This window comes from Falco peregrinus, chromosome 5 (assembly GCF_023634155.1).
Source record: "Falco peregrinus isolate bFalPer1 chromosome 5, bFalPer1.pri, whole genome shotgun sequence".
Taxonomy (NCBI): domain Eukaryota; kingdom Metazoa; phylum Chordata; class Aves; order Falconiformes; family Falconidae; genus Falco; species Falco peregrinus.
In genome coordinates this window covers 21,221,148-21,245,126 of record NC_073725.1, presented here as the reverse complement: position 1 = coordinate 21,245,126, position 23,979 = coordinate 21,221,148, and the positions used below count along the sequence as shown (strand labels likewise).

The window sequence follows — 23,979 nt, the reverse complement described above, 5'->3', positions numbered from 1 at the left end:
GAAGCTGGGTAAATAAACGGCGGAATCGAAGCTGGAGGAATTTAGGAAAACTGTTTATGCTATAAACGGCCTCGCCCGAGCGCAGAAGAAGAGACGCAATGAAGAGACTTAACGGGCCGCCGCGGTGCGGCTTCGCCTTCCGCAGGGGACACCCGCGGGCACGGGGACACCCGCCCCCCGAGGAGCGTGAGCCCGGGCGGGCAGCGGGGACGGGAGCCCCGCGCCCCACGGACCCCGGCGGCCGCCCCCGTCCCCACTCACCCAGCGGCTTGATGGTGCTCTCTGGGGACTCCTTGTCCTTGGAGCTGCCGCTCGACATGAGGGCAGCGATGGAGAAGGCGTTGGCCCGGGAGGAGAGCTGCGGCTTGGGGGGCGGCGTGTACTCCATGGCCAGCCGGCGGGGAAGCGGCGCTGCCCGGACGGGGCGGGCGGCGGGGGCAGCGGAGCGGAGCTGCGGGCGAGAGGCGCTCTGCGCCCGGCGCCGCGCGCTCCCCCGCCTTAACGCGGGGCCGCGGAGATCCTATCGGCCGGCGGCCAATCGGCGGCGGGACACGTCAAGGGCCCCGGCCCGGCCCGGCCGCGGAGGAGGGGGCGGAGGCGGCAACGGCAACAGCAGCAGCAGCAGCAGCAGCAGCAGCAACAGGAGGAGGAGGAGGGAAGGAGGGAAGGAAGGGAGGGAGGGAGGGAGGGCTGGGCTCGGCTCTGCCCGCCCGCGGGGTGGGCAGGGGGCGGCCAGCCTTCGGGCTGGCTCCCCGCCACCGCCGCCGCTCCCCCTTCGGGCAACCCAGCCGCGCTCCCCGCCGAGGCCCCGGCGGCGCTTCGGGGTGCGCCCCCCGCTGCTCTGAGCCCTGCGGAGGGGGGCGGGCACGCGGCCGGGGATGCTCCCGAGGAGGTCCCTAGGCTCTTCGCTCTGTCGAGGCAAGAATCGATGGAGAGGTGGTTGAGAAGAGGGAAATGAACCGTTGTTTTTTCTCGTGCGTGCGTGTCTATGTCCATTTTATATTTTAAATTCAAATTTTAAAATACCACAATTTTTACAGCAGCCGTTTTCGTCGTTGTGTGCCTTCTGGTGGGACAGAAGGTTAAAGGCTGACCATGCGCTTGATTTTCCTGCACCGCATCCCAGAAATTGTCATCCCACGCAAATGCACTCGCCCCTACCGAGGGCAGGTGAGACCCCCGCTGGGCTCCCGTCCCTTGGCGTGAGCCACCAGCCGCGCAGTCTTCGTCAACTCCGCTTCATCGGCTCCACCAAAATAGAGGCTCTTGGTCAGGCACATTGAGACAGAGAGAAAGCCAGGACGGGCTGAGGGTGCCAACGAGCACATCATTCCAAGGCAGTGATTTAAGTAAGTTGCTCACCACTACTCTGAAACACGTCTTGTAGGCATCCTCCCGTAAATAAAAAAGCGGGAAATTTAATTAAAGTCCTTCAAATAAAAAGAGAAAATACTCGCCCGCTAAAAACGACTCGAGAAGACACGCAAATTTATCACTAAAGTTTCGATTTCTAAACCTAGAACACAATCCGAGGGGCTTTTAATACGCAGAGTTGTGCCAAGAGACATGCCAACATCTGTGCTGCTCCTATCCTGGCTGAACTTAATTAATTAGCGCGGAGAAACAATTGCGCGGGTTACCCTTTGCGGCCGGTGAAGTGGGCAACACGAAATAGTACCTTATCGCTGTGAAATGAGCGAGAACCAGCCGCGGTTTGCCCTTTCATTACCTGAATTTGCTAATAGAGGGAATGTATAGACAGAATGGAATACATCTATATGTATATATTATCGCCAACAGGACGCGCGATGGGCAGAGGGCTCAGGACTTCAGTGTGGCCCACAGTGGTCTGGGGACCAGGTCTTGCCTAAGGGGGGGGGGGGGGGGGGGGGGGGCGGCGGGGAAGGGCGCAGCCAGCCCCCCCCCCGGCCGGGCAGCCAGGAGCCCCTGCCGCCCCAAGGTCACCTCGGCAAGCATCACGCCTTGCCACAGCGCAAACGAGAACGCTCGATCCTCCCGACGTCAATCCGAAGAAAACGAACAACAGAAAGTCCCCACAGCGCTTTACTCCGAGGGACATCCCTCCTTTTAACAGCCCGGGTTCCCCGCGGTTCAGCCCCGCTCCTGGGGCAGCTCCCGGCGTGCGAGGGGCGGCGGCGGCGGGACGGGATTCCCGGCCCTGCGCTCCCTCGGCCGGACCTGGGAAGCAGGGTCCGACCTGCCTGGAAAGACGGACGAGGGGGGATACAAATCGCCCGGGGAGTTCTTTACACTGTTCCGGTGGTGGCAGTGGGGATGCCCAAGTCCCCTTCGGTTTCCTACCTATGCGCCGCGCAAATAAGGATAATTAAAAACCCAAGCTCCCGTCCAAGTAACAGCGCAGATCCTGGAAAAAGAAAAGGGGGGGGGGGGGGGGGGGGGGAAAACCCCAAACTCTCCCTTTTCCCCTGCTTATCTTCGTCCCCGAACAGCCAGGTCGTAACATACCCGTCCCTAGCAGGGGCTGCCCCCGGCGTGCCCGACCCGGCGGGGCTCGGAGAGCGGGCGGCGGGGGGCGGTTAATATTTCCATGCTGACCGCGCCTGGCTGGAAAACACCGACACGGGGGCCTCGGCGCAGCCCCGCGACCCCTCTCGGCTTTGCCTCGCCGCGGGATGACTCCCAGCCCCGCGGGTCGCTGCCTTTAGCGGGGGCGCAGGACCCAGCCCCGGCGGGGGGGACGCGCAGCGCGGTGAGAGGAGTCGCGGAACGGGGCGGGGGGCGAGGGGGAGACAGAGGCCACGCCGCGGCCGTGGAGCGGGGACGGAGCTGGCGATCGCCTCCGGGCAGGGGGTGGCTCCCCTGGGAGAGGCACGGGCCTTGAGGGCTTGCGGGTCCCTGCTCGCACCTTGGAGGGCAAAAACCCGAGGTGGAAAGAAACCAGGAGCTTCGTTTGGTTTTGTTTTAAACGGGGTCCGTCCACACGGGATGGCTCTTCTTTGCTCCGTTAAGCCATGCAATTGTCCGCTCTGTCCCACGAGAACCTTTATTTTCTTAGTTTTTCCCCTCGCTCCGCCTCCGATAAGGAAATGAGCCTTGTCTAGACGTCCAGAGCACCCCCTCCTCCCCCGTGGGCAGCCAACGGGGCTCGGCTCCGGCCGCCTGATCCTCGCTGTGGCTCCCCGCCGGGGCCAGCCGGGGGGACACGGGGATCCGGGGACGCGGTTGGGGAAGGGGACAGAGCCCCGCTCCCCTGGGCTGCTCTGCCGCCCCTGCCCACGGCCCTGTCCGGGTACGGGGGTGATTTCAGAGACGAGGGGGCCGTCGGAGACACACAGACCTACCCCAGCGCTCTTGGTCCCCCCTCTGCTTTCCCAGCCTAGGCGATGTGATGGATAAACCCCTGCGCGCCCTTCCCGGGGGATGCGAGCCTGAGCAGCCGCGACCGGGCACCGAGCGGCCACCCCCGCTCCCCAGAGCAGAGTTACACACCCTGCTGAACCCGTTTAAATTCAACCCTTCGTTATTTATTTATCCGCAGATAGAGAACACGCCTTCTACACCGCAGAGTTTGGTTTCTATCTAGCAAATCCCTGTGCTTGTCGCTAGTGTCAGTCTGGTATGGCAGAGCCATTTCATGAGGCATCACGATGCTTTCAAAGCACCTTTTTTTCCTCCCTCCTTTGCCGTCAAAAGCTGGTTACGGTCTTGTGCTCTGGCAAAAAGCAGCTTGCGGGTAATCGCTGAGGGTAACCGCTGCGCACCAGTTACCAGCTTTAGCCAGGGTTAGAGCTCAGTTTCACCGTCAGGTTTCGAACAGGGAGCTTGCAGCCTCCGTCCAAAACGTCGCTCCGATTCCTGAAAAGCAAAGGCGAAAACCTGATCCCGTGGAAACGGTGAACGCCGCCTTTTCCCGGCCCTTACCTCACCTCGTCCAAATCGCGACGGGGACGAGACAGGAGGGGCAGAAACCTGCAGAATCCCGCCGGGAAGCCTACCGCCCTGCCGAGCAAGAGGGATAAATTCAGGTGCGCCTGTGCCCGGGGGACAGGAGCTCCCACCCTGCGCGCTTTTGCGCGGCCGTGCAGCCCCGCCGGCGGGCAGGGTGTGCGCAAAGGGGCGCAGACCGGGCCGCGGACCGTGCTCGGGTTTGCAGCCACTGCTTCTCGTGGTGATGGAGAGGCCACCGCTCTTTCTTTTTCTTTTTCTTTTTTTTTTTTTTTTTTTTTTTTCTCTCGTAAAAGCTTCCCCCACCCCGGCGCAGAGACCCGCGGGCTGTGCCCCGAAACCGGCCCCGGCTGCTCTTTCCCCTCGGAGCACCGCGCCGAGCCGACACCCGCTCCTCTCCCGTCCGCCCCGTGGGATAACCTGTCATTTGCATCCCATCCCTCCTCCTCCTCCCTTACTTCCCCGGCTGCCTTGTTCCCACCCTCGCAGCTGCTGGCCCGGCTGCCCGGAGCCGGTGCCCGACCCCTGCAGCCCGCTGCAAGGTACGCGGCGCTGGGGCTGCCTTTGGCTTGAACGCATTCCCACCTCGGAAGTGAAGGGGGTAAAATCTCTTTCTTGTTATTATCAGTTTTGCTTTTTACCCTTGTAGATGAAAACGGCTTGCGCTGTGTAAAGATTTGTGTTTATTCGCTCGGTCAGGGTCTCAAGAGCGCCCGGTCATGCCTTGCCAGCGCATCGCTACTTTACAAAGCGGTGGCGACAGGGCTCCCCCGCTCCGCTGCTCCGCAACCTTACGCGACTATCAGGTCTGCTTTCGGACTTCTGTTTTTTTCTCCTCCGCTGCACATAATGGTATTGCTCTCTCACCTAGATTCACCCTCTCTTTGCGCTGCCCGGTTGCGGAGCAAGCCGCGCTCGCAGCGCTATTTCTGCGGCGGGGGCACACGCAGACACACGCGCCCCCGCCCCCCCCCCCCCCGCCCCTTGGCTGCCGCTTCACGTTTTTCCCTTCAGGAAAAGAGCCGCGCCAGCAAGGCACAAGCCCAGGTACCCGAGATCCAATTTCACAACAAAAACATCTCAATGTCACCTACACCGAGAAGGTGGCTTATTGGAGCAAAATGCGAGGCATTTTAAACCCATTAGGCATCTCTCAGATGCAAATCCAATGGTGGAAAGAGAAAGGCTCTATTAAGACCCGAGGGCTGACAATGAGATTATAGTCCAATTGCCAGCGGATAATGTGCTAAAAGCTTTCCCACTTAGTGTAACTCCTCACTGAAAATTATTCACACTTTGCAGGCTGCTGCGCTGCCGATCGGGAGATGCTTTTTGCCCACGGAGAGCGCGACCGGCCGGGCAGAGCCCAGCGCCCACGCAGAGGGACCCCCGGGCAGACCCCACGCAGAAGCATCCCCAGACCCTTCTGCTGACACACGCGACAGGGTGCGGGCGAGGGGCGTCCATAGGCGTATAAACACCTCCCCGGGCGTGCCATACCCTATATACACACGCCGGCACGGCAGCTGGATGCGGTTACCTTTTTAATATCTTTAACGCCCTTTTCACGTGCAGAAAATACACGGTATTGCCCATATAAACCTACACTTTCCGCTTAATGGAAGCGATGACATTTTTATTTAAACAAAAAAAACCCCAACAAACTGAGTTTGGGTACTCCACAGATATTTTTTTTTTTTTCTTTTTCGGTTTAAAACCGTCACTGAAAGCTGACGAAATTTTCATTAAGGGTTCGCACTCCCGACGCTCTGCAGCTGTAATTCGAAGCACCACCAAGCCGTGCAAGACTCCGGATGTGATCATTTCGTTCCAATATTACAAAACCTCTTTAGGTTTTAAGGTTAGCCACCCAGAGAGCTGCAGCGAACGCACAAAACATTCTGTTTCTGGCCTGAGTTTATGAGCACCCCGACTCTCCAAAGGAGGTCGTTAGCCAAGGCAATCACTTCTCCCTCTGGCAGGCAGCAAGGGGCTGGTTTCCCCGGCGCCTGCCCGAGCAGGCAGCGAACAGGCAGGGGATGAGGGGTTTGCTGCTGCCCGTGTTGTGCCTGCCCAGGGTTCCCCCTGCCCCAGGGGGGGAACATCCCTCCCCCTGGCGTGGGCAGGCACTTGCACCCCCGGGAAGGGGATGCTCCACAGTCAGCATCTCATCCCGCCCCAATGGGTGAGGGAGTCTGGACTGGACTGGAAGGGGATCCAGGGCAAGGTTGGGGGCTCTGTGATGAGATGGGGTGGGGAGAGGCAGCGGGGCCCTCCTGCCTCCATGCAGCGAGGGACCCTCTACCTCCTCCCACATCCTATGTATCAGAAGCCATGAGCTTTAAAAGCTGCTTTTTTTTTTTTTTTTTTTTTGTAATTAATTAATACACAAGTTTGTCTCGCTCAGCTTTCCCAACATCATTTAGTCGAAAACCAAAGCGAAACAAGTCACCCCCCACCCATCACCCAGAAGAGCCCAAGACCTATGCAACGTACTGTTTGCCTGCCATCACCAAGCACTCGCTTTGGATTTGGGGGTTTAAAACAATAGTCAGAGGTGTTATGAAAAGCCACATGATATTTAACGCTCTATTTTTATACATCCATTTCATGCTCAATTTCAAACCAAGGTCCTTAAGAGCCTTTCCACCTGTTTTGCAGAGTTAGAGGAAATATGCATTGAATTAACCGGGAGAACTAACCAGAAAGGCTGGCATGTTGGAGGGATGGAGAGGTTCAGAAAAGCTCCTTCACAGGTCTTTAAAAAAGTGTCAGAAAATACAAAATTCTCTATTTACAGCCCAGCTACTTCGCCAGTGGGGACTGCATTTCAATGGCTTGCAAAAGGATCTGTTTTTCTGGTTTCTTTTACACAAAAAGCGTTTTTAATTTCTTTACGCACAAAGCATTTCAGAACACTCCTCAAGATTTTATAATTCATAAAACGTGACTTGCTTAGAGGATGGGAATATTATTCAACATTAAAAACATATATGTGTAGTTTTACTTAGCTATACATATGTATCTGCAGTACCATGTATTTATACTTGCCCAGTGGTGCTTTTCTTAGTTGTCTTCCATGAATTAATACAAGCAACCCGTGCTCTGCTACAGCGCAGGATTTACTGTAAGCTGAAACCACTGCTTTGGACCAAAATTTTAGTGCAAAACAAGACTTCTGTATTTCAGTGCTCATTTTAAAGGTGTAAAAATGTATGTCAGTGATGTGGAAGCTGCTTGCCGGAGCATCTGAAAAAATCTCTTCTAGTTCATGACTTTTGAAGTCTTACTGAGGCTGTCATGTCCTGACAGGTATGTATGTATGTCCTAGAGGTAGGACTGAGCTTGTTCTTGACATTCCCCCTGAAGATGGAAGTCAAGATGCAGTTCCTGGTGGACTGCAGGATTGTGGGGGCTCCCTCTCCTTTGATCACTCTCCTGAAATTTTGGCCTTACTGTTTCCAGGAGAGCTGTCCCTGCAATTGTGTGTTGGTTGCAGCAAATCTCTGGCTGCTGAGTGATGCGATTGTGCAGTGGAACTACTTGGAAAATGTACTCAAGCTCCTGAAACAACCTTAATTTCTTTCTTTCTTTTTTTTTTTTTTTTTTTTTAAATCTGTGACAGATATGTTAAGTTAATCTGTTTTAATTTAATTTTCTTTCAGGCCTTCTGGACTTTTTCCGTATTTCATATTTAATTATTTTTAAAAATTATTTAATAAATCAGAACTTTTGAGCTTTATTAAGCAATTGGAATTTAAATAGGTCTTTTGTGTGCTGTTTAAACTTGTTGAAAAATGCATATTTAAAAGATATTAATAAATGATACATTGCAAATTAAAAGTATTTATAACAAATTCAGCTAGATATAAAGTCTCAAGTAGCATTTTTTGGTTTAAAAAAAGAAATAAGACTTTACACAGCACTCAATCTGAAGATGATCACATGCACATTATGAGAAAAGACATTTTTTTCCCTCGTCTTTTGCAGGCCTTGGATTGGTAGGAGAATTTCAGAGTTGCCTGTAACGGCGATATGAAAATAGGAATAGCGGGAAGTGTGGGGAAGGATAGAAACCTCAAGAACTAAGAAAAAACATTTTCCAGCAAATGCTAAAACTTTTGTTGTTTTTTTTTTTTTTTTTTTTTTTAAATAGAAGAGTCTCTGGTTTTGGGTCTCCGGTTCAAGATGTCTTGGGTGTTACTTACTTCATTTAGATTTATAGTTTCTTGACACTTCTTTTGTTGTGTCCAACGTTTTGTCCCAAAATACCCAAAGCTAAGAACCTAAAATTAGAGACTGCCTTTGAAACTGCTGACCTCTGCATATTTTCCCTCTCTGAACATACAGCAGCAGGAATACGCCCAAAGACAACGAGTATTGCTCTGAGGGCCGGTGGTAGAAAGAATTAAAAAAAGACTATCAGCCATTTTCCAAAAACTTCAGTAGCAGATGCTTTTCTGTTTTTGCTCAGCGATGCATCTACATTTTGTGTCACAAGTCTCTCCTGGTAGATGTAAAGCAAAATGGTCGTTTAAAAAAAAAAAAAAGGAAAAGAAAAAAGTTAGAACAAGGAGATATAAGGTGAATGTAGAACAAAGATTTCATTTCTGGTTTAGGCGAGCTCGACAAGTGAGAAGAAGCGTCGTGATTTACAGCTCACCCAGATCATACAGAGCAGCTTGTATTAAAGCGTGTTATACGGCCTGGGAGCAGCATCGCTGTCACCAAGAAACTGCTCGAGCAGCCTGCTGCTGTCTGAAGCCTTACAGCCATGGTGGCAGAAACCTAGCGTGTGCAGATAGGGCCATGCTGCCGGACCCATCAGGCACCACAGACGGGGCTGGCAGATATTTCTGGCTTATTTCCACACTGTAAGGACTGAGGGAGAAGCGTTCCCACACTGTGGCGTGGTGAAAGGCATTGCTTTTGCTTATTTTAACAGTATGGGGACCAGGACTGGGGGTGTTCTGGCATGAAAAGGATTTAATTTTTTTTTTATTTTTTTTTAAGCCTGCAGTTTTGAAAGTATTCAGGATTAGGGTTTGGAAAACATATTTCAGTACCCATAACATCCCGTTGATTTATCTGGCAACGGCTACGCTTGCAAAGGGAAACTAAGCTTATTTGAAATAACGTGGTCATAAATAACTGGGGGTGGGGGGTGGGGTGGGGGGGGTGGGAAGCAATTCACAAGTTCGTGTAATTCCCAGCATACGCTTTGCTGGAAGGCTGGCACTGAAAGGGTTTTTATTTCAGCGGCGTGAAGACAACTGTAGGAGCTAAGCGCTTCCTGCCCTGCCTGTGCGGGTTTGCAGAAGCAGCCAGCTTGCTTCCATTACTTATATCAAAGCGAGGAAACCAATCAACCTGGAATTTGCACCATAAACCGTGGCCAAGAGCCAAGTAGGTTGCCATCAGCTCTCAGGCGATCAGAGGTGAAAATCTGGCCCCTTTAAAGTTAACAGTTCATTTAGCATGGATCAGAGAACCTGAACCAATACTTCGGTTCAACCTTACCAAGCCTCTCAGGGCTTTTTAGGCTGGTTTTAGAGCTTAAGGGGTGGACTGTAGTGCAGTACTCATGGTCGGTCCTAAAGCCTTCAGCAATAACTATTGTTATTGTAGTAATGAAAAGACAAATCGACTAGGCTTTGGGGTGACATAAAAATTAACATTTCCCTACGGCAGACATGAGATTATAACAGTTTATATTCAACATAAATGCATGTGTAGTTTTTGCTAATGAAGAACATTTATAACCTTGTGGGGCTTGAATTTCTTAGATTCAAATATGGCTAAATGAGGGTAAATAAGGTGTTAGCCTCAAGTGTTCTTGCAGGATACAAAGCTGGGCTGGGGTTTTTGAGATGCAGGAAAGGTTTACAAAATCTGACAAAATTGTGACTGCTGTTACTGTGAAACATGAAGTAAATATAACTCGACTAATAGAATAATACCTCACTGTACATGCTGAGTAAATAACCAATAAATATAGCAGTAGATACAGTTTATAAATATGCATAAGTCATGTAAATTGGGTATCTTAGGGGTAAAAACAATGGGAAGTAAAAAAGTGTGAAAACAGCTCCTTTCCACCAAAAAAAGAGACAACACTTACTACCTATCATGCATCTTATTTTTCCCATAGAGGAAAAATCAGTGTTCCTAGGCTTTTATTTTGATGATTCTTTGTTATGCAAGGATTGAACTACATTTCCAGTCCAGTGTGCTCTTTTGGGCCAGCATTAGGAAGGTAAATGGGGAGCTTTTTAAAGACTGCTGGGCAGAAGGTGTTCCTCTTGGGCAAGGAGACCATCAGGGGAAAAAGGCAGCATACCCAGCCCTCCATCCACCACCGGCCTGCCCCTGCCTCTGATGAGGCTGTGAGGTTGTTGAAGCAGGAATTGGCCTTTCTGTATGTCTATAATTACCCAAAACAGCTGAATTCCACTGCGACACAGTTGATGATCAGTAGCAAGGGCAGCCCTGAGTGACATTGGTAGATGATGATTAGCTGCCTTGTCTTCACCCCTAGCCCCTGCTGAGGTCTGGGTTAAGCCTAGTCTGGTTAAACCAGTGACTGACTTTGCCTCCACGGTGGCCTCTAAAATTTAGGGTTAAACACTTTCTCTTTTTTGTCTCTAAGAGATCTTCCTTTAATGAAAGGATTGATGAAAATCAGCCTGAAGCCATAGGCTGTAATTCTGTCTGCATGTGGAGTCAAAGTAAAAAAAACACTGGTCAAATATTACATCCCTTTCATTGCTTGAAACATTTTTCCATTAATGGAAATTAAATATGTTAACATAGTATATTTCAAGTTAAAAACATATTTTGCATTGTTGCTTTTTAGCAAATTAAGGATTTGACCAAGAACTTAGGTCTCACATAAATTGAAATGAGTGGATTCTTTTTAAAAGTCCATGGCATAGCCTCTTTTTATATACCAAAGTCTATATTCCTCTTTCTATTACAGAAACTCTTGAGCAAGTATGGAGTACAGAACCTTGCTGTGTATCTTTTGATTTCAAAGACAGCTGCCAAAGTACAGTACAAGAAATAATGTTTTAATAAATTTTTCTTTCTAGTGCCAGGAATGCTCTGAGTTCTGGTGCTAAGACAAACCTTGTCTCCCAGGTCTGAAATGCTTGGATGTAAGTCATCCTGTGGAAAGTGATATTTCCCTTTATATAGTGCACAAAATACTAAAATTGTTCATTGTGATTAATGTGGCTGTCCTAAAAAGGCCTAGAAGAAATGAGAATCAAAAAGAAAATTCCCTTTAGCCTACCAGAAATTATATGGATTTACTAAGCGGATAGTAAAACTGGCACTGTAAAAGAAAGATAATAGCATACAGTACACTGTAGCAGAGGCTAGGGGTGGGGGTAGGGGAAGCCTGGACATGATTTAGTGGATACTTTGAAACAGGTATTTTATATCAAAATAGGAAAACCAAGGTTAATTCTGGCAAAATAAACAGACTTATCTAAGACTTGGTGATGGAAAGAAAATGAAGACCAAAGGGTTGAGAAAGAGATTTGGTGCTAAGTCCCAAGGGTAGAATTACTTGCTGGGAAAAAAGAGTGGCTTAAGTGCTGCTAAACTTTTACAGCCTTAATGACAGCTTTGTACCTCAGGTGATGCCTCCACCCTTCCTCGGCAAAACCATGTTTTCTCTCCATCAGGATAAGATAGTAACTAGAACACAAGACCAGAATTCACTCGTCATAGACTCTACCCCAGAATGGCAACTGGTCTCCATTCCTGCTTTGCTTTGTCCCCAGATGAGCACAATGATACCCGCCTGCTGTGTAAGAGGCTTTGGAGCCTGCTGGCTAAAAGCGCCATATAGAGAGCTGGCATGAGTGCCGCTTATGAAACAGGGCATTTCGAAGACAGCTTGATTTGTAGACTCTGTCTGAGCCTTGACAAAGGAGAAGATAGAGCCTATTCTTAAAGCTGGCATTGCTACTCATTAACAGCTGGTGAACACTATTGTATTCAATTAGGTCAGATTTCAGACAGCTTTTAAAATATTTTTGTCATCAAAGCAACCAGTATTTGAACCCTTCCTTTCCTAAGTTCAGTTTCAAAGGGCTGGGAACCTTTTTCACTGGTGTGTTCCTAGGGATTGGGAAGACACTTCTATGTTTAACATGCGCTTGTGTTTTCAGCAAAAGAAAAGCCATATGAAATCTGTCACTTAATATCTGCAACCTGCACAGTATCCTTTTCTTCAGTTTGACAGGGGAGATTATGCCCACAAATAAACATTCCCAATAGTATATTTGGGCTCTTACCACTTGGCATCTGTCAGACAACTTGCCATCAGCTTTCTAAAATTGACAGTTTCAGTAGATTTCTGCTAAATGTTGAAAAATAGTTTCGCTGACCTCTTCTCTATTGAAGATTCAGACACCAGCTGAGGCAGCTGTCCAGTTTGCAGTATGATATAAGAGAAGAGGAATTAACCCAACAGCAATTGAATTTGGAAATGTCTTTAGAGAAGCCACTGACTGCTGCAGGAAAGGGAGTATTACTTAGTTCTGCTGTCACTAAAATGGATGACATGTGCTAATCTACAGTGACTGATCCCTCTCTAATGTGTGACCTAAGCACTGGAAGACCAAATGGGTACAGACTACAGTCACAAGCACGATGCAATCGTCACCATTATTTTGCTGATTTTCTCCACTAAAAACTGAGTATATACAGTTTTGAATAACATGTTAACCTTGGTATTTCTTCTCTGTCTCTAGACCATGCTCTTTTGCCTGAAAATTTGTGTCTGTTGTGCTTTCAGTGGTGGTGATGGTGGAATTACAGGAGCAGCATGCACTTACCCCACCTACAGCAGTGTGGATGGTAGCAATGGGGGCTGGAAGGATGCTGCTTAGAGTGGGGTTTCTAATATATCTCTGTTGTTTACCTTGTTTTTCTTCTGTTGACACAAGTGGGCATTCTTAAAGCTGCCTCACCTGAAGGCTGGAGAACCAACCATCACGGGAATGAGAGGGCTTTCACAGAAAATCGAGGACCAAAAAGAACCACCTCTTGAGTGCATCTGAAGCGTGTAAGTGAGAACTGCATGGGCTACAGGGGTAGAGAAGGCAGGTTGTACATGCAGAGAAAGAAACCAAAGGTTAGCCCTTTTGAAAGCCATTTTTCCTCTTTCCTGATTTTTAAACAAAATGATTTTCAGTTTATTCAAACACTGCCTAGATCATCTCATGGCCATCACTGGCAGCCTATGGTCCTTGACATCTGTAACTCACTTTGGTTCTCATTTTACTTTTTTTTTGTTGTTGGTTGTTTGTTTTTTTTAAAGAAAAGCAATTTCTTTTGTGAAATGCCAGCTCTTCTTTAGAGCACATAAGCTTTGACGTAAAGCTGAAACATCATCACATTCAGCCCCAGATCCAGAGGAGTTAATAAACAGTGATCGCTCTGCAGTGTTCTTCCTGCAGTGTATCACCATTTTATATTCTTAAGCTGCTGTTTAGCTGGAGCTTTGCTAACACCCAGAGTTACTGGTGAACTTTGCAAGATTTGTTGACTCATCCAACTGCCACCAGAAGCTGCAGCTCCTCACTAGGCTCTTTACCTAGGTCCTTGCAACGTGCCCATCACTTTTATCCCTGAGTCTCTGTTCATTAACAGGTAGCGGGGACATGACACCTACTTCTCATCTGTCTGTAGTAAAGAAGAGGCAGACCTGGCCAAAGCACTGGTACTTTGAATCTCCTGGGGGGGAAGGAAGGGACTTGAGAGACATAACAGAGCTGATGAAACTTGAGGACACTGGGGCAGGCTTTTCCTGTGAAAGGAAAGACTTCATAGCTGGCTCTGCATATGGAACCCAGATTTTACAAAAGCTGGGTTCCCGTCTTAAGAAGACAGACAGAAACCAGATTTACTATCTGTTCAGCAGACTTTATATTAACATGCCATGCTGATACCAAATAGCTTTAGAAGTGTCTAGGTGTGGTCCTGTTTGAAGGCTTATGGTGAAGCTCCTAACAAGCTTGTTTAGTCATCCAAGTGCCAGGGGCTGGAAGAGGTTTAAACTATTATGTATGAGATAGTAGCACACACAACACAGCTAAAGTTAATTTTACCCCCTCTGGTATAATTTGAAATTACGAATATATATATATATATAATATATATATATATATAATTTTTTTTTTTACAGAAGCCTAGAACAAATGAAGCAATCTGATTGATTGATTACCTGTGGAATCAAAGCAAGGAAGAACACATCAGATCCCACAAAACTCTTTGTGTTGGGAAACCAGACCCACTTCCTAGGCTTGAGGAACAGGTCTACTAATACATCTGCTCCTTAGTGGGTTTATTGAGGACCAGGCAGTATGTGCAAATTTAGGTACAATTTCTCAGGAGCAGGTATTGAAGGGGACATACAGGAATACTTTGCAGAAAGTAGCAGAATCTATGAAGGCCAGTCACCCATGAATTTATATCTTGCAACAGTTTGCTATGTCAATAATTTTCTAGTAAGAAAGAGAACCAAGTCATACTGTAATTCTTCCATCAATGGAGGTATAAAGAGAATCTCTGCCTCCTGTTAGTCTGTCTATATTAAAAAAATAAGTATATTACATTATATACATTTAATATCATTGACATCCTGTCCTTATTTTCAAATTAAATTGAAATTAGCCAAGTAGTTCAGAAGTTTTGTCAGACAAGGGGTGGGATGGATAGACAGACTATTGTCTTAGCCTTGTTTCCTGAAGGAAGACAGTTTTAAGAATCAGGCAACAAGCACAATTCCCTCATGGTAACATCACAACGATGAAGCATATCTGTTTTGCGTTATATACACAAAGACAGTGCTCCAGGGTCAAAAGCTCTGGGAGAGACATTAAGATGTCTTGCAAACTGCCCATGTGCGCAGTGTTGAAGATCCTGCAGGTGAGTCATTAGATTAAAGGGTCCCTCTATTAAAAGAGATACTGGAAGCAAATTGCACAGCATCCACATTAGGTGAGTGCAGGAAGAAGCAAAAAGCAAAAGACCCTTCAAACAGACCAAGTGGGAAAATCCTGACTGCTACTTCCCTGTTGTTTCATATCCTACACTTCTGAGGAGGCAGCATTAATGAGGTAGGAGCCCAATACTTCAGGAACTTTCCCTGCTTTTTGCAGCTTGACCAGCATGTGGTTTAAAAAAAAAAAAAAAAGATAATGAAATACTGTAGATGTGGGAATATTTTGGCCTTGGCAGCAGCGAAGAAACCCATATAAGTTATCTAATATGTCAACAGATTGTTAGCAGCAGACGTGACCCCAGTTGGGTGGGTACTGCATCTATGCAGAAGTACAGTGGTACGAAGAGGAACATAATGAGAACCAGGCTGAGCTGCAGCATGGCTCTCATGGAGAAAGGCTTTCTTCACAGTCACTGTGATGTGTCAAGGAAGTGGAGCCTTTTGTGAGTCAGCAGCAGCAGCATCGCTAGTGTTCCCTCAGAGGAACACTGCTGAAATGGCTAACAGACCTGAATCAGAGCTGTAAAGGATGAAAAAGACACTATTATATCATCTGAAATGTCCCCATGCGAATGATGGGAAGGCTTCACTTGCTCTCTGGTTTCAAATGGAGCTTTGGAGCATTTGGGAACTGAATCTACTGTTTCTTTTCCTCCTCACAGAAGTCCTCAGAGCTTTCTGGAGCAGCAAAGGCTGCAATACACTGAGGAAGGAGAGTGAGCAGAAAAATAAAGGTGGTTTGGGACAACTAACCTGTTAATTAAGGTACTGCTTGTAGGGCTGGGGGAGCTGCAGAGAAAGCACCAGGGTACCAGTTAGCAATTGATCATCATATGACGTGCATCTCTGACATATAACATACTACTGTCCCACTGTTCTCTTTCCCCTTCCCCCTCAGTTCATGGCTAAATATATGAAAGATTTGACACCATGGCCATTTTTCTACATTTGTGCCCTAGGGGCAGCAGATTTGGCCAGTGCTCATTAGTGCTAGTTCATTAGTGGGCTCTGTGCCCAGTCCTGTATAGTCCATGGCATTGTTGCAGCAGCAGCTAGCAGAAGCAGCGTGAAGAAAAGATGATCAGAGCTGCAAGCTGAACTGACATTGGGTACTGCCCATACTTTCCCCACATTTCAACCAATGTCTTCAACCAGCGCAGGAAGGCAACAGAGTGCCACGTAACATCATAAAATTTCAGGGCAAGGTATGCACAATTCTTCTTTTAATGACTCATTAATGCAGATTCAGAGAGATATGATGCTGGTATCAGCCAGCACATGCTATTGAACTGTGCGGGAAGCAAATGTAAGCTTTATGGTTGAGCAATAGTACTAGGCAAATATTTGTATAACAGGGGCAGCAGGGTAAAACCCACTCATGAACCATGAATATTCATCTGAGGAAAAATCATAAAGTACATTACCTTCTTACTACTTGCACAAATACTCTTGTTTTTAAATACAGTGAGATTCCTCCTTATGTGTAAGTGTAGCAGAAGTATGTACCACCAGGACCAGCTAACGCAAAAGCTGATGGTGTTTTGTTGAATATATGCAGATACTGAATAGTATTGAACCTTCTAGAAAGCAGCCATGGAAGAGTAGGGAGGAATGCCTAAGTTGTCGATGGGAGAAGGACTTTTGAGTTTCCAGCACCCCCAGAATACATTGACATTCAGCTGAGCTTGGACCACACAGAGAGTCATTGAAACCTGCAGAATACTGTAGCTGTCAATTCTCTTCTCTTTCTTGGGAGCTGTAGAGAGATCTGTGAGGAAGTGTTTTGTTTATTTTTTTCTTAAAAACAGCTGCCCGTGCTCTCCAGGTAAGCTGCAAAAGCCAGAGGACAAGGCTGGTAGCCTGTAAGAACACACCATGCCAAGGACAAGGGACCATAACAAAAAGGGACTCTAGCAAAACGGTTACAATATCCCGCAGCACTCTTCGGAGAAAGTGTGCCACCAAGTGTCTACTCAAACACAAGCTGCTAAAAGCACCAAGCATCTGATTTCATTTGATGAATACATGGAAAACCTGCATTAAGAAGGCAGAGAGCAGTCATCTGAATACTAGAGAGATGCAGCTTCACTGTCAAGCATGTGGTATCGTTTCTGTGTCACTCAGCATACCAGAGGAATAATTCTTCTTTCTTCCCCTCTCTCTGGTACAGGAGGAAACAAAAAGCTCAGTTGCAGAGTCTCAGTTCCCTGGCACTTCTACTTAGGCACAGCGGTGTTCCTTGTGAGCCCACGCTAAGCTCACGCCACAGTTGCCAGTGCTTCTGCATTAACAGTAATAACAATAAGTAATGATGAAAAGGTCTTTTATTGCACTTTTCAGTGGTACAGCTCAAGTACTTTGCAAAGAAGCATGCTATTGTGATACGTAGGAAAGGAAGAACACAAACTGTTTCAGCTTTATCTTCTGCAGTACCAAAAGGTAAATGCTATGGTAGGAAGCTCCTGCGTGTCTCCTGAGGCTCAGCCCAGTGCTATATCAAATAGAAAACATCTATGCTCCTTTTTGGTATATAAACAAAGGAGCCACCTGAATACAGATGCTTGGACTGGTACTGGCATTCTCCTGCCATGCCAGACATCTGGAGATGCAGCTGTCAGTCTCCCATCAGTAATAAACAACCTGAGGTACCTTGTAGGAGCAAAGCTGTTCTCAAGGCTGTTTGGCAGCCCTTATGGAAGAGACATAGAGAGCGTCTGTCTGACAGGACAGTTGTGTTGGTGAAACCAAGGCATAAAGCACTGGCTACAGAAAGGAGGAAAAAAAGGAAAAGAAAAAGAGAAAAAGCCCAATCTAGGCTATGATCTGTACAGAAACCTGTGCTGAGGGGCTTGTTGCAACATGTCACCATCATGAAGATCCAGCAGATGCATTGATAAAACTGTGGCAGCGATGGGGGTGATTTTTTTTCCCCTTTACTTATTATTATGCACTCAGCCCCTATGCAGATGTTTCTTTACCTCCATGCAAAAGCCCATTATGTCTGAATAGTTTATTCCTTTTTCCTTCCAGAAATAAGCCATGCCAGTATAAAACATACCTTATGTTCAAGAACAAAATGAAAATTCAGAATTGCTAGCATGCCATATATATTGTGCAGCCCACATCAGAAAAGTTCCACTACACGTTTAAAGTAGCTTTTATTTCATCTCACTTGCTTCACTTCCAAATAAATTCAACAAAACCAGATTAAGGCTTTTAAACTCTGAATTAGGAGTTTGACTCAGGAATTTAAACAGAGTTTAGCTAATCATAAAGTATACACTTTTAGTTCATTTGGCTTGTTTTTTCTGTGTGTCCCTGTACAGACAAGCTGCTAGACTGCATGAGCGTTGGTCACCTTCTTCATTCACAGAGTGAAGGCAACAGGATCTTAATTTCAGCTCAAGCTGTTAATCCCTATCCAGATACTATGGCAAAATTCACAGTAATCACAGTAATCACTGCTATTTACTTTGTCTTGCAGATTGTAGGAGACAAATGAATGTTTTGGTTCATAAAGCAAAAAAAAAGGAAAAAAAAGAAGAAAAAAAAAAAGAGAAGTCAGACACATGTAGTCTCTCAACCAGCACAATTCTCTGAGATTAGGATACTGTCATTCAACTTTCATCTCTAATTTTTCCCTTTGCTCATTTTTCCATCTAAACAAGAAGTGTTATTAAATCGAGAAGATTAGCAACTAGATCAACGCCATTTTTTCTTTTTCTGTGTTTTCAAGGAAAGAAACTTCCTGCAATCATTTGCAAAGCACATGGTCATAAGCACACCGCAACTGTGGCTACCGATGTGCAACTAGATGCTGCAGCTAAGCCTCTCATTGCTCAAACAAGCAATTCAGCCAGGGCTACCTGTTCTCAACCTAATTTCAGTATTATGTTAGAGACAGAAATCTCTTTGTATCAGATCTGACAGGCATGTGTTCCCGAGGAAGTGGAGGGGAAGCCCTCCGTTCATATGACTAATTAGACAGGCTTCACGCTGGGTTGCTCTTTTTTGATGCTGATCCCTGTACTAATTGTCAGTTTGTTCCTTGGGAAAGCAAGGTTGAGTTCAAATGCTGCAGTGCCTTGTTCCCCCTTAGCTTTCCTGACCTTAAACTGATGCGAATTGACAAGGAACAGACTGGGAGAGAGAGCACGGCTCATTCTGCTTGCGGAGAGCACATTTTGGAGTCGCAGGGAAAAAGAAGCAGGAGCACAATTAACAGGGCAGTTAGATGAAACGGGCAGTCGTACCCCCGAAGCAACTGCACGAAGAGTTTGAGGAGGAAAAGACAGCATGATGGATCAGCAGGCACTTCTAGCTGAGATTCTGCAGCTCCCTTAGGAAAGTGTAAATAGTTTAATTTTTAACCAGATCTCTGATCGTGTTTTTTGCTCTGCTTTTCTTCTGGTTAGATCTGCAACAATTTAAGACCAAAACGTGTCCACAGCTGAGCCAGGCTTACTTCCCACCAGCTGTCTTTTTTTTTTCTCCCCCCCTTTCTTTTTCTTTTCTCTCTCTCTCTTTTTTTTTTTTTTTTTTTTTTCTTGCTGAGGTTGGTTTAGCTCTGGTCAGGCTTTCATAGAAGGAGCTGGGGCGGGGGGAGGGGAAGGAAAGAAAGGGGGAGCTTTTAATCAAATCTGACATTCAGGAGCTCAATCCTGCAAGGTACTGAGCTCATTGACCTCAGTCCAGCAAAACAATATACATAGGACTTCAAAGGAGATACTCACATGCTTAAAGTTAAGCAGATGTCTAAGTGGTGTATTGGATTTTGGCCAGAGAAAGCAGGGCCTTCCAAAAAGCTGAGGCACTCCAGCAAGCTCAGGTCTGCAAACTGCTACCTTTATCGGCTCAGCTCTCAGCGTAGCTCCAGAGCAGGTGTTACAATTACAGCAGAGTCTGAGATGAAAGGGGCCCAAAAGCTTGGCTGCAAAGGTGGGAGAAATCTGGCAGTTTTCTGGGCAGTAGTCCCTGTTCCATTCCTTGCAAAATAAATGCTCTCTTACACTATTTTTTATTTAGTATGGAATGAGGCAGTCTAACGCTTCATTCCCCTCTAAAGTCCTAAAATTCTAATTTACAATCAAGACACAAAAACCCTGCAGAAGAGGGAAGAAAGATTTTGATTTTGTTGATTGGGCTTCTCCCCCTTTTCTTTGCGATGTTTTTAATTATGGTAAAAGAGTTCAGGAGCGCTAAGCCATAGTTTTCTGACTTCAAGGGGAAACAGCTTAGAAATCACTGTGTCTTAAGAGCATCCTCAGAACCTGACCTGAAGAAGTTGGGGTTGTGCAACTAAACAGACTTTCCTCCACACTGTGCATAGACATCTAAAGGGAAACAGGAGAGTTTTCAGCCAAGTGAGGACTCCTCTGGTCTGATTTCTGACATGTTGCTCTCAGGAGGACTTCAACTATCAAACACATCTTGGAGGTAACGAACAAACAAGACCTGATTCTGTGATGTTAACAGCAAGAAGAAAAGAAACCCCAAGCAATGATCTTTGTTGAATTTCTACTGGAAAAAGTAGTGATTATCATCTGCTCAGCTCCTTGTGTCCAACATCCTCCAATTAAATATGATCTACATAGGTAATATGCACACACCTATATATTCCAGTTCTTAATTTGCTGCTCAGTAGAATTTGGACAACTGGAAAGCTTATTTCTGTACATAGAACAGATAATATTTCTGTCCACCTTGGTGCGTGGAAGTATAAGCAAGTGAGAGGAATACAGATAGAATGTTTCAATCTCCAAAAAAATTAATTCTGCAGAAGTTCAACTGACTGGAAAAGAATTAATCAATTATTGAACATCTATGAAACTCCAGCCTTTGAAATGTCTTTGAGATATGCTAAGAACATTGACTAATCAGTACAGTATGCTAAATGTCAGCTTTCTGATAAAAGTTACAACTATATTACAAAGGTTTTAGGGCTTTACACAGCACTTATGATTTTCAAATTTTCTTTCAAGTTAACATTTAAAAAAATTTCTGCCCGGGATATGCTTCCCTTTTCAGTGAGACTGTCCAGGTAAGGAAGAGTGAAAGCGCACTCCACAAATGGGTGGGAGAAGCCAGAGACAGGAGAGTCCAGTCAAGGAAAAACACTGTCACAAGTCCAACCCAATTTAAAATCTGTGACATAGGTATATATATCATGTATATATATCTATATAAAAAACCAACCAAACCTTTCTTAATACTTCTTTAGAGCAGTTTAAAAGAATTTTGCGTTGCTGTTTTAATAGCCTACCAGTGTGGGTAAGATGGTGACTACTCTAGTCCTGCTTTCTTGTGTCACCTCAAGAGAAAAACATCATCTTTGGGTTCAAACTAATGGCAGACTCTTTCAAATTTGCTACAAGCATATATAGTAGGGGATGCCGTGCAATGGGCAATGTAATCTTTCTCCTGTTACCATTTGTAGCTCTGCTGCTGATGATTGTCTGGTCTGTAACAAAATGGCTGATGGCAGAGCTCAGAGGGCTGTGACCCGCGGCGCAGAGCCCAGCTGGAGGCCTGCGGCTCGCGGTGCTCCCCAGGGCTCGGTGCCGGCTCGGTCCTGGTCAGCTCATCCACCGGTGACCTGGATGCAGGGACAGAGGCACCTCAGCAGGTTTGCCGGCGGTACAGACCGGGAGCAGCGGCTGCTGCCCCAGGGGCTGCGCTGCCGCTCAGCGAGGCCTGGGCAGGCCGGAGAGCTGGGCAGAGGGACCTCATGGAGCCCAACAGAGGCCCGTGCCGGGTCCTGCGCCAGGGAGGAACAAGCCCCGCACCAGCACGGGCTGGGGCTGACCCGCTGGGGGGCAGCTCTGCGGGGAAGGGCCCGGGGGGGCCGGGGGGCGGCAAGTTGCCCGTGGGCCAGCAGTGTGCCCTGTGGCCAGGAAGGCGGGTGGGACCCTGGGGTGCCTCAGGAGGAGCGTGGCCAGCAGGGCGAGGGAGGGGATCCTGCCCCTCTGCTCGGCCCTGGTGAGGCACGTCTGGGGTGCTGGGCCCAGTGCTGGGCTCCCCGGTTTGAGAGAGACGGGGAACTGCTGGGGAGGGCCCAGCGGAGGCTACGAAGAGATGAGGGGCTGGAGCATCTCCCCTGTGAGGAAGGGCTGAGGGAGCTGGGGCTGTTCAGCCCGGGGAAGGGAAGGCTGGGAGCGGATCTTATCGGTGTCTGCAAATGTCCTAAGGGCGGGTGCCAGGGGGCCGGGGCCGGGCTCTGTTCGGTGGTGCCAGCCACAGGGCAAGGGGCAACGGGCACAAACTGCAGCACAGGCAGTTCCGTCTGAACGTGAGGGAAACCCTCTGTGCCTTGAGGGTGACCGAGCCCTGGCACAGGCTGCCCAGAGAGGCCGTGGGGTCTCCTTCTCTGGAGACATCCAAAACCCGCCTGGACGTGACTCTGCAACCTGCTCTGGGAGAACCTGCCTTAGCAGGGGTTGGACTAGATGGTCTCCAGAGGCCCCTTCCAGCCCTGACTATTCTGTGAAAAGGAATAGCACAAGCAAAAGATCACTTCAGGCACCTTTCATTCATGACACTGGAAGTAACAAAACATCCTTGCTTTCACACTTAGACAACACAAGGTTTCCATTTTGGCACATTAGCAATAAAACAGCTTTGTTTGTCACTGACTGCATCTGCAGTAGGCCCCATTGTCATTTAAATGATGGAGTTTCAGCTTTCCATGGTCTAGATTTCATCTAAACAGGGGAATATTATCTTATCAACACCTTCTTCCACATTCCCATCAGCACAGGCTTGCAAGAGACCTTCCTGCAGAGCTTTATCAATAGGTACATTAGCAATATATTTCAGAAAACTCTTTAGAAAAAAAAAGACATGTAAGAGAGAGGTCACAAAGTGATGTACCGTCAATGCCTGATGTACATTCCTTCTGAGCACACAGTCTTTCGAAAAGAAAGCAGTGGGCTCCCCAGTTCAGCCATGACATCTGTCCCTACATGTCCTCAAAAAGTGCTTGCTAACAAAAAAGGGGACTTATGGAACGCTAGAAGGCACTGCCCTATGTCAAGTCTGCGTTTAGATCTAAGACCTTATTCCAAACCCTGTCATATGGAGCCCTTATGAAGCCTTGAATCAGATGTTAAGTCTTAGCCCTTCAACTTTTCCTTTTAAATTAAAAATAATGGCTTTTCTTAGTTTTCTGAAGCAGTTTTAAGCGTCAATGGTAATATCCCACCCACCTATGAAGAAACATTTACTTGTATCCTATTCCCATGTGTTTGGATGATGTTCCAACAGCACGTACTAAGTAGTACAGCCAACCTGAGTGCATCCACAATTGTAGGGTTGTAAAAGCTCCTGTTGCATCAAGTGATCAGAAACACACGTGCAAAAAGAGCACTGGATGCTGGTATCCTCTTGTTCTAGAGATCCTATATCTGTAATAACAAATCTCTGTGTACCAGTGTTCAAAGTAACAGTTATAAAAAACCTGCCAGAGTATAGATGGCACGGTTTGGGGTTTTTTTCCTCTCTTCTCCCACTTTCACATACATGAAACAAAATGGGGTGAGGGGAAATAAATTACAATTATGACACAGCTTTGAGAAGAACAGTTTAGGTCCCGTCATTAGGGCTACATCAGAACACACACAACAGCCAAGGTTTTCTGGAGATCGTTGTGGAAGGATTTTATTTCAGCATCATGCACGTGCTATGTAGACCATCTAAAACACAAAAGAACAGCGGGATGTCTTTGCTGCAGTTCGAGGTCACTTGCAAATGTCTATTGGAATGAGTCTCATGAAAACAGCGCTCTTGATATTGCAGAGGTCATTGGCCCAGTGCTTGGTTTGTCGACATAATAATTATTCCACAATAACAAGCTTAGCCACAACAATAGGGACAGAGCATCAGGGTGGTAGAATCTCCAACCTGCAATTTTCGCCTTCAGCCTCCCTATTCAGAGTGGAAACAGCAGCGTGTGTGGCATGCCCTCTGACTGATGTACAAGGTCACTGAAAGCAAAAGTGTAGCACTTGGTGAAATAAAAGTTTAGACTAAACAGT

At 47.1% G+C, this 23,979-nt stretch overlaps 1 protein-coding gene across 1 annotated transcript in view; it reads right to left on the bottom strand.

Moving 5' to 3' along the window:
* Window positions 1-488, bottom strand: part of TBX20 (T-box transcription factor 20) — a 40,323-nt gene extending 39,835 nt beyond the window's left edge. The window contains exon 1 of the mRNA XM_055806612.1: window positions 262-488. Coding sequence (XP_055662587.1) covers window positions 262-388 — 127 coding nt within the window. The 5' untranslated portion in view covers window positions 389-488. The remainder of the gene's footprint in view (window positions 1-261) is intronic.
* Between the last annotated feature and the right edge of the window lie 23,491 nt (window positions 489-23,979).